Here is a 10,372-nt window from a genome sequence, read left to right as displayed (position 1 = left end):
CAAGGAATAATTGCCTTTCTATCCTAACGAATGTGTGAGTCTTACTAAAATGTATACACATATACCTTTGCAGATCCATCTGTAGTCCTCTAAACACTTTGTAGATGTGAAAATGGCCTACTGATACTTCTGTGGATTTTATATTATAAATATGGGCTATTTATACTGATGGCTACTGATATCTGGATAGTAAAATATATTCACCCTCATTTGCACACTGGTAAGTCTCTTGGGCCTCTGATGGATTTTTCATATGTGGTTTGGGTTTTATGAAAACTGACACAAGAGGCTGCGTAACTTTGCCCTTTGCTCACCATCATTCTGTCCCTAACTTTGCACATGTGTGCACCAGCCACACACAGAGTATGTACACAAACACACAAATATTTCAAAATGAAAAAATATATCTAACAATACTGCATGGGACATTGACTTGGTAATACAATTAGCATCTATGCCTGGATACTACTATTATCAAAACATTAGTTATTTCCATTACGTATGAGTTTCTCCCTTCTTCCCCAGTCTCCTTCATAGAACAGATAAATTTCCTTTAAAGAAAAAGAAAAATGGATGCTTAGAAACGCAGTGTTTTTCATCTGATCTAGCCCTCTGGCTTACCCTAAAGATTGTGTATTTGTGTTTACGTGTGTAAAAATCACATTATATACAATACAATTTTTACAGAAAGCCTGGCAGCTACAAATAAGAGGTAGAACTACTCAAACTATGTTTCCTGCTGCAGGAAAAAATTCATTTTTCTTTACAGTAATTAAAAAAAAGTTTAAAAAATTGACAAAAAATAAGTTGCAGGTTAGGCCCCATAATTTAAACAACAAAATCTTGGAAGAAAAATAGTCTTCAAATGTACTCAACAGATAAGTTCATTAAAGGGTTAAAAAAAGTTGCATAGGAAAAAGGGACATTCCAGTACTTGCTACAATGACGGCAATAGTTTCTCTACAGGAAATAAAGTACCGATAGTTTCTCTTCTTTTGATAACTCTAGGATTAGGGTTCATAAGCAAGAGCAAGTTAGAATAGCAGCACTTTGCCAGTTCTGGAGAGCTCTATAAGCACGAAGAAACTCTGTCTGAAGGTCAAGGTTTGTTTTACTAGACAGAGTGACAAGCCAATAAGCACAGCTCCAAAGCTAAAGTGGTAAGTTCCTTCAATACTTGAATAAAAGGTGTTATAAAATCCTTAATACTTCTGCCCTCTGCTTAAAAAGCAAAAGGAGGGTCTGCACATGTCTTGCGTGACAGAGGAATTTGGTTGTCAGAGGACACATCTGAACGTATGAGAACAAGGGGACTCTTCAGATGTTGTTTTTAAGGAAAGGTGCACTGTTGTCTTAATTTTACCTTTGCAAGAGAGAAGCAGAGAGAGCATTGTGTTATTCGGCCAATGGCCAAAAACAGAAATGAAACATTAAAAAATAAACAATCAGACCAAAAACAAGAACAGGAACAATAACAGTTGTTAGTCTGAAGAAAGACAAACAGGTTACAATGTAGTTTCTGTTCCCTTGTTCCTCCAGAAATAATCATTGTCTTCAGGCTCAAGTTCTATTCTGATTTGAGGCACAGCTTTTCCTGGAGTTCTAGAAGGACTAGAGAAAAAAAAAAAAAAGAAAGGAAACAGTAAGTAAATCAGAGTTCCTTCATCATCTGTCCAAAGCATTGTACGGAGGCCAAACGTGCCTTTCTTCTCTTGAAATACGTATCCCCTCTTTCTGAATTAAAGACAAACATTTTAAATGGGATGAAGGTAGCAATAGAGTCAAGATATTCAAGTAAAAAAGTTATAAGCTCTCATACCTAGATTTAAAAAATAAAAAAACCAAGAAGGTGGAATGCGAGGTGGGTGATACTGTCAAATTAATGGACAAAAAGAGTTACATGAAGAAAGTATTCTGGGATTATACTTTTTTGATAATCGAGTGTAGGATCTGAACTCTCTAGAGCCATGTGAAGAAGGAAGGAAACTCCTGGAGAAGAGCTTCCAGGAAAGGCGGCTACCCCTTAAATTGGAAATAAGATGGAAATACTAAGAGCTGACATCGATGCTAGGCTTTATCTAAATGATATTGAAAGGTTTCAGTATTTCTGAGAGTAAGTAGGGTATGTCTCTCAGACAACTTTCTACCAATGAAAACTGGGGCAAGGTTTGATGATTGGGTAATTTATTTAAGATAAATTGTAGAGAGGAAGGAGAACAAGGTGTTCTGCCAGTAACCCGCCATTGACTCCGTTTCTGTGGGGCAATCGCCCCACAGAACAATGTAAGTAAAAACACTGGGCTGCTCTTTACCTTGGCATACCGAGTGACTGAAGAAAAGGAATTTTATCAGCATGATGTGTGGCGTTCAAGGAATGTTGGTGATCTTTCTCCTGGAACAAAAAAAAAAAAGTCTTTGGTAACCATAAAGAGTAGTCTTTGGTTATATGAAAAACTAGAGTGAAAATGAAAGCCTCCACAAGAGTTGACGCATCTTTCACAGTTGGGAAGAGTGAGAAAGGCAAGTTGAGGGAAGTTCCACAAACACTGTGTGAAGGCTGGAATCCAAGCAGTGCGCCGACGCCCACATCTCTGTTTCCTCTCCTCTGCGTGTTCCAGGAAGAACCACTGCTGTTCTCTTCAGTGAAGGGGTAGGAGGTGAATCGTGTTTAGAGATGAGAAATAAAGCCAGAACACAGTTGGAGGAACTTGAATTAAAAAAGGAAGACTTAACTAAACCCCACTGATAGAACTGAGAAGAAACTAGGCTCAGTTACAAACTATAGGTTACATGCAGATTGGGCCCTGAAGGTGGGAGTGTTTTAATTCTTTAAATTTAACGCGATGGCTAGATTCCAAGATGGTCCCCAGGCTCCCCGCCCACTGGTATTTGCATCCTTGTATAATGACTCCCTACGTTGTACCAGAGTTGGTTTCCGTGACCCACAGAATGGATGATGTACTACTTAGTACTATTACTACTCAGTACTACTGCTGAGATTCAGTTATAAGAGATGGTGGTTTCTGTCTTTGTTTCACACTCTGTGTTCACTGGCTCTGATGGAAGCCTTGTCATGCCTGGGCAGCCCTATGAAGATGCCCACAGGCCAAGGAACTGAAACTTCCTGCCAACTGCCTTGTGAGTGAGTTTGGAAGCAGGTTCCAGTCAAGTCTCTAGACTCAGCCCCAGCTGAGAGCTTGACTGCAATCTCATGAGAGACCCAGACCCAGAACCACCCAAATCAGCCACTCTTACATTTCAGAATATCAGGAACTGCATTAGAAGATACGTGTTTGTTGTTTTCAGCTGCTAAATTGTGTAGTAATTTGTTACACAGCGGTAAATAACAAATACGTATTTTCATAAATGGTTATTCATTTCAAACTTTTCCTGGTTAGCTATTATGGAAGTTGAAGTGGCACTGTCAAAGAGCAGTGCTAATGTCTCAAGTGCTTTTTTTCCTGCAGCAGAGCAGTAGACTTTGAAGTGCATCTGGATCTAAAACAAGACATTTTCTTCAAATGAGAACCCTGCGTGGACGTTAGTTTGGAGGCAATTGCTCCTTGCTATTGGAAAAGCTTGAGATATACTCACTAATGTTTCTATGGATGTTTTCCTCTTTTTAAGGGGGCTTATTAATTACAGAAGAAATGGTGACATATCAGAAGTCATTATACCTCAGCCATCAAGCTCTTACCTCGGGTTGAGGGGGTGGAACAGTGCAGTTACAATGCTGATTTTGAAATAGCAGAGGGGGAATGAGGAAAGTAGGAAGAAAATGCACAAATCTTATCATTTATACCTAAAAAGTCCTGTTGATATTTTATGATTGCCAATTAAATTTAAAATAACAAATTATTCCAAATTCTCGATATTAACAATTGATTCAGTGATCATTGAGAGACCATATTGCAATTTCCCTTTTGAGCTGATCTGGTAACTGGTTGAATCCTAAGGAAGACAAACAGTAACAGACAGTGAGGTAGTACTGTAAGCTGGGATTCTAAATATCAGCCGAAAAAAGAAAAATCAATGAAAATAGGGTTATGAGTTTAGCAACTGAAGGAAACTGGTGATAACTTGGGTCAGAGAAAAAAACTACTAAGCAAAAAACTTAAAGGGGTATGGGTAAAAGGAAGAAAAGGGAAGCTTGGAGGATGTAAAAATAATTAGGTATAAATCTTCACAGAGAAAAGTTAATGCAAATGATAGCTCTAAAGTTTTTTTTTTTTTCTCTGCAAGTGCAAATCATATTAAGGCAGGCAAGCAAGAGGTTAGTTCTACTCACTGTCGGAAGGTTTGCTATCACTTAGGAAAGGTTGTTGTTCCATGATGTCCATTGGAATTTTTATACTTGGAACTTTTTCTGAGTATGGGCAGTCAGACTGTGAAAGAAATTTATAACAGTTTTAAGAAAGGTGTAACCATACAGTCCTCTTTACCTTCCAGAATTGATTAAGCCAATCCTGTTATCATTTACATTGTACTAAGGAGAAAAGCTTTAGATCTAATCATTCCCACTTTGCTAGCTCTTCAAATTCTACACTATCATTCTATGTCTCATTTGTTTTCCTTCCTTTGGAGTTGATGGGACTGAGTCAATTAAAACTCAAACTGCACCAAATGGGAATCAATACAAATTGGACCAACTGGAAAGCTTTTCATAGCTGGATTCCCAATCAGCAAATATTTATGGATTTGTTGTATTATGTACACTTAGAAAAATGACTTAATATTTCTCAGTGTAAATTTCCTTATCTGTAAAATAGGAACAAAGATATATACTATAAATAGCAGTTATGGCAAGGAAGGATAAGTATGGGTGATTAGTCAGAATGATCAATTATAAAAAACACACCAAAAATTAACCACACTCCCACTTTAGGGTGGGAATGGGGATACTGCACTGTGTAAAAAAATCCAGAACAAATCTTTACATAAAAAATGTCATTTTGACAGTCCTTTTGAAAGGCTACTGGGATAAGCTCTGTGTGTGTGTGTGTGTGTGTGTGTGTGTGTGTGTGTGTGTTTTAAACAAACCTCACCTTTTTCCTAGCACTAATTACAGACTCCTATTGGAGTACTTCTATTTCTGTGAAATGGTCTCCTAAAGAAAAAAAAATGGGCATTTTATTTTTCAACTTAATCACCCAATTGCAGGAGGATCATCTAGACTCTGAGATGGACTACTACAATTTTGTAAAAAGACACTAAACTCCAATTCCCTTGTGTTATTGAAGGGTTACAGAGAAGTGATCCAAAATCGTGTCAAAGCCCCAGTGCAAAGGTAAGTACAATACCAGAGAACTTTGGTTGAGAGCCTACTCAAACATAGATCACAGGAGGTGAGGTCACCTGCATTTGTACACGTTAGCCTTAACAATACTTAAAACTGAATTATCTCACATTTAAACCCTGGAGTATCAATAGCAAATCAACTACATTTTATAGAATTATTAAGCAAACAATTTTAGCTATGAGATCAGAGATTGGAATTCTTTAGATGTGATGGGCTTTTTTTGTTGGGTTTCAGAAGTCATGTTAACATTTTCAGTGTATCAATGGTTAAAAAAATGTTTCATAAAATACCAAAAAAAAAAAAACCTAAAGAGAGAAAATTAAGGGCAAAGGAAGGTGAAGACTAGCATGTAACATGGCCGGGCAAGCATTCTTGGAACTCAGCCACACCTCTCACAAGAGGGGTCAAAAAACTTGATGTTTCACGTTTGTTTCTTTAATGAGCTTTACTTTGGAATTTTGGAAAGTGCCTCACATCGTCATTGTCACTGTCCAGACTCCCTTTCTTCTTTTTCTTTTTCTTTTCATCTTCCTTCTTTTTCTTGTCCTTTTCTGGAATGACATCATCAAGGAAGCTGAGGTCATGCTGGGAGAAGAGGTAGTCCATGCCTTTTCTGACAGCTACAAGTGCCAAGATCTGGAAGAACAAATATGAAAAATATGAAAGAAACCAAGTCAGATGAAGTCATCATGATATAAATACAATCCTGTCAAAGGCAGTTGAAACCTATTCTGCATAAGGCTGGAGGATGACGGAACTGAGCTTGCTGACATGGGCTTATATTAAGTGGACCATAAACATTTTCTTCAGGGAGAAAATTGGCTCATAAAAGTTTTAATTGAAACTCACTTTGTTTTGTTCACCAAAATGTGTAGTCAAATTCACTTAGAACTTCAATGTGAAAGAATTACTTTTTAAACTATTTTCTTCCATGTCTGCTTTTCAATAACTAAAAAGTTAAAGGAACAAATAGCCTGCATTTGATTTGTAATTATGCAAAATTAAAACACTGTACAAGGTTTTGAAAAATCAGGAAAATCTGTGCAACATACAGTACACCAAAGCATCTTCAAAGTATTAATAATGAGGCAATAGTGGAGTATGCATAGACCATTTAAGCTACTGGGTAATTTCAAAAACTACCATTAACTGAATACTTACCATGTTTTAGATGCTGTACTAAAAGTCTTAGGCAGTATTTTCTTATTTATTCCCACAAGAGACCCAAAGAGTAGACACCAAGATCTCCATTTCACAGCTGAGGAAACTGAAGCTTAGAGACATAAGTATGTCCTCTAAGATCACTAAGCCGGAATACGGAAGAGTATGAAGGGGCCCAGCTGTCTGCCACTAAGATCAGTACTCTTAAAGTCCCTATCTTTGATTCTCTAAGTAGCTCTTGAAGATCAACTTCTGCAGGTACTTTAAAGATGTCCTTGCTCAACAGTAAAACTTGTGTGCACTAGAAAACAAGGGTCACGACTCTGCTTCCAATAAACAGTGGTCTTTATCTGTGTCCTCTCCAGATATCAGTTTCTTCATTTCCTAGAGAAATCAATAACATCTGACCTACTGACATTACATGATTGTTTTGTGATCAAAGCCCTCAAAAGATAAAAAATGCTTCATAAAGGTAAAACTTTTTATTATTATTTAGCACAAGTAATAAGTGATTTGCTGGATATATTTCAAATTTACCCGTCTAACTGTTTTCTCCTAGCTTTAGCAAAACTAATGAATAGGTTGACTATACCAATAGGCAAATGGGAGTCATTTCTCACACTCGGTGTGTTTTCCAGTAAGTTACTAGAGTTTAAGAGAGGGGTTGGGGCACTGGGTAAAAAGGTGAAGGGATTAGGAAGCACAGATTGGGAGTTACAGAATAGTCGTGGGGATGTAAAACACAGCATAGGAAATGTAATCAGTGATACTGTAATAACTATGCATGATGCCAGGTGGGTACAAGAGATATCAGAGGGAATATTTCATAAAGTATATGATTGTCTAAACACTATACTGTACACCTGAAACTAATATACAATATTGAATGTAAACTATAACTGAAATAATTTTTTAAAAATAAAATAAAAACAAAAAAGAAAGAAAAAAGATATAAGGAATCATGGAGAAAATATATCTGATTCTACAAATATCACTAGTACTTTATACCATTTTTCCTGCTTCCCTGGAGAAAAAAACAATTATAAACCACAAGTACCCCTAAAACAAAATAAGAATCTGGCTAAGAGAATTTTTATTAAAAAATCAAATATGGTTTATGTATGAAAATTCTGTTTACAAAGCCATAGGGTGACAGAGCAGACACGAGGCTGGCCTTGTGACGTGTTTCAAGGGTTTGCGTGTGTCTGTTCTTGCAAGGAAGGGAAAGCTATGGGAAAGCATAAAATTCAACCCTGAAACCAAGTGCAGAGCTAGCATGTTCTTTTTTTCTTTCTTTCACTTGTGATTCAGAGGGCAATGTCGGTTATTTTACCGTGTTTCTCATCATTTCATAGCAAGGATAAAGAGCCCAGACTTAAACTTAGCATGACACACACCAGCAAGAAGTTCAAAAACTAAACTTACTCCACCCCTTCTGATTTTAACTTTCCTAGGTTGCCCAATTTGTTACTGTTATTTGGACTGAAATGTGCCATACTTCGTTAGACTGATTCTGTTGTACAACAGTATTTTAAACATAATTAATGTGTACTGGTGTCTGCTATGTGCCAGGTATTATATTGTATATTTGATATTCATTACTAATGCTCAGAATAACAGTAACGATGCATTCCCCATTTTAGTGATAAGTTAATGACAGCTCAGAGAGGTTCAGTACCAGCAGAAACCAGGACTGGTATCTAAACTCAGCTGAGTCTGACTCTGTGGTCCAGTGTAGACATCCCACACATAGGAGCCTTCCGTTACAATTGGGCAAATCAAAGTGATTCGGTCAAAGCTGGAAAAACTTGGAACCACACATAAAAGACAACTGTCTTCCATATTACAATAACCGCATGACACAGGTATGACCTTTTGGGTACATTCAATGAAAGGAGTCCCTACCATGACTGGAAAAATGATAGCAGCCACAGTTGACTTGAGAATCCAGAGCAGGGCTAGACACAGCACCTGCAGGAAAGTGAACAGGTGGACTCTGCGCAGAGGGACGTGGCGCAGGTAGATAAAGTCGGGCTGATGCTTCAGAGGCATCAGAAGCAGCTTCAGACGATCCATGAACTGGGGAGGAGACGGGAAGAGAGTACAAGTGCATTACTTCGAGAGGATACACAAAGTCACTTCCATTATGCCTAACAATCCGCTAGTGAGTTATTTCTGCAATTTGGGCGAGCAGTGTCTTTTTCAGAGAACAGTGTTCATGGAGTGTAGAAATTTAGTCTATCACAGTTAGACACTGTATGACTTCTCACTTTTATTACTTTGCAGCAATGTTATGCAGATATATGAGACAAAGTGGCCACCAAGAATAAAGTCACAAATAAGATATAAATTCTAGATGCTCATCTCCTGCTTTCTACTCATACTATCTGAGTCTTGGGAGAAATGATCTTGTAGCTTTTAAAATAATGATACGATGAAGTAAGACACCTAACTCATGTATCTTACTCTAGCTTTGTTGTCTTACCTGCAAGAGGAGGAGATGCGGCTATGCATCATTTACATGTCAGGGATGTTTCAAGGATGTAAAGAAGTAGGTAACTTGAAAATGGGAATGCACTGGTATTTTCATAAATTCCACATTATCTACGGCATAACGTAACTAATACATTCAGCAATGCATTACCATTTTTTAAGAGAATAGTCAGATGAATATTGAGTTTCAGAGTGTCAACAACTAGATATTCGAGTCCTAGAGAGGCCCTCACACTGTCATGTATGAAGAGGTATTAAAATGACTGCTGAGCACCTATGTGCCGGGTGGTGTGCTTCAAAGAATTACTACTGAGCTTATATTATGGATGATGTTAAGGACGATATTTTGGTACCTATCATAGGATCTTTCAGATGAAAGAGGCTCAGTACATAACTGCTGAATTAAATTATGTAATAAGAACTCTGAAGTAATACCTCTGCTCTATTTCTGGAGAGAAAGGAGATGTGTAAAAGTAGACTACCACGGATAATAATTTCTGAAGTGATTTCCTAGCTAAAGTGTTTTCTTTCTTCCTCCATGGCTATTTTTAATGGGTTGGAGGCCTTGCTGCTTACAAAGACTTGGTTACAAAATTTCTTGCCAAATCAAATCCTGCCAAAGTTCTAAAAGAGGAAGAATCAAGAGAAAAGTAAGGAAAACAGAAAAGGCAATAGATTCAACAGCACCACAGAATTTTAAAAATCTACTAACTTCCCCTTCAGCAAAGGATTCTTCCCATCTTTATGAAATTGACTTTTCTCTTCTACTGAATAAACACGAACTAAACTCTAACCAGCAAATAAGAACCTAGAATGCATAAAGTCAAACTTCTTACCTAGATGGGCATATTAAAGCCCCCCAAAATTAAGGACTATTACTCTGAAGGTAATATTAATTTCATATTCTTCCACTCAGAATAATAAAGAATATTTACAATACCAGGTACAAATGAGATATTTTTATACACTTATCTTTCCAAAAGTTTTCTGGGCACAAATAAACCCACATTCATATTCACCTAGTCCAATCCATGAAGAACCACCTTGTATTTTGTAACAAATACCCAAATGATGAGGAACTCTACCCAACAGGCCTAAATAAGGAAAAATAAAGTGGCCTTTTCTCTTTTGGGGAGTCTGGCCACTTGCCCAGCTCCATCTGACTCTAAAACCAAATTAATCTAAATTCAATAAATGAAAGTAAGAACTATTATGGAGGGGTTTAAATAAATTCTTAGGATGTTCGCGGAACATGCAGTCTTTTCCCATTAAAACATTGCGAAGTGCTAAATCAGGCTACAATTAACAAGGTGCCAGAAAGCAGCAGAAGCACTTCCAGTTTCCTCATGCCAATTAAATTAAAACTCAATTGGAAGCCAAAGTCCCTTACAAAGTTTTCCCCATTGATTTTTATAAAAG

General features: G+C 37.3%; 1 protein-coding gene across 6 annotated transcripts in view; it reads right to left on the bottom strand.

Moving 5' to 3' along the window:
- Window positions 1-1,327: 1,327 nt before the first annotated feature.
- The window catches only part of SLC4A4 (solute carrier family 4 member 4), a 321,040-nt gene continuing 311,995 nt past the window's right edge, over window positions 1,328-10,372 (bottom strand). For 5 of the 6 annotated variants that reach the window (XM_053655652.1, XM_053655653.1, XM_037148608.2 and 2 more), the window contains 5 exons: window positions 8,366-8,539; window positions 5,774-5,935; window positions 4,289-4,385; window positions 2,313-2,392; window positions 1,522-1,611 (listed from right to left, as the gene is read on the bottom strand). In XM_053655652.1, the coding sequence (XP_053511627.1) occupies window positions 2,349-2,392; window positions 4,289-4,385; window positions 5,774-5,935; window positions 8,366-8,539 (477 nt within the window). In that variant the 3' untranslated portion in view covers window positions 1,522-1,611; window positions 2,313-2,348. Of the gene's footprint in view, window positions 1,612-2,312; window positions 2,393-4,288; window positions 4,386-5,773; window positions 5,936-8,365; window positions 8,540-10,372 lie in introns of all 6 variants that reach the window. The other variant, XM_037148610.2, reaches the window with a different exon arrangement.

Source organism: Artibeus jamaicensis, unplaced genomic scaffold (assembly GCF_021234435.1).
Source record: "Artibeus jamaicensis isolate MK-2021 breed Jamaican fruit bat unplaced genomic scaffold, CSHL_Jam_final scaffold_1031, whole genome shotgun sequence".
Classification (NCBI taxonomy): domain Eukaryota; kingdom Metazoa; phylum Chordata; class Mammalia; order Chiroptera; family Phyllostomidae; genus Artibeus; species Artibeus jamaicensis.
The sequence above is the reverse complement of the archived record's forward strand: the minus strand, read 5'-3'. Positions and strand labels throughout refer to the sequence as shown.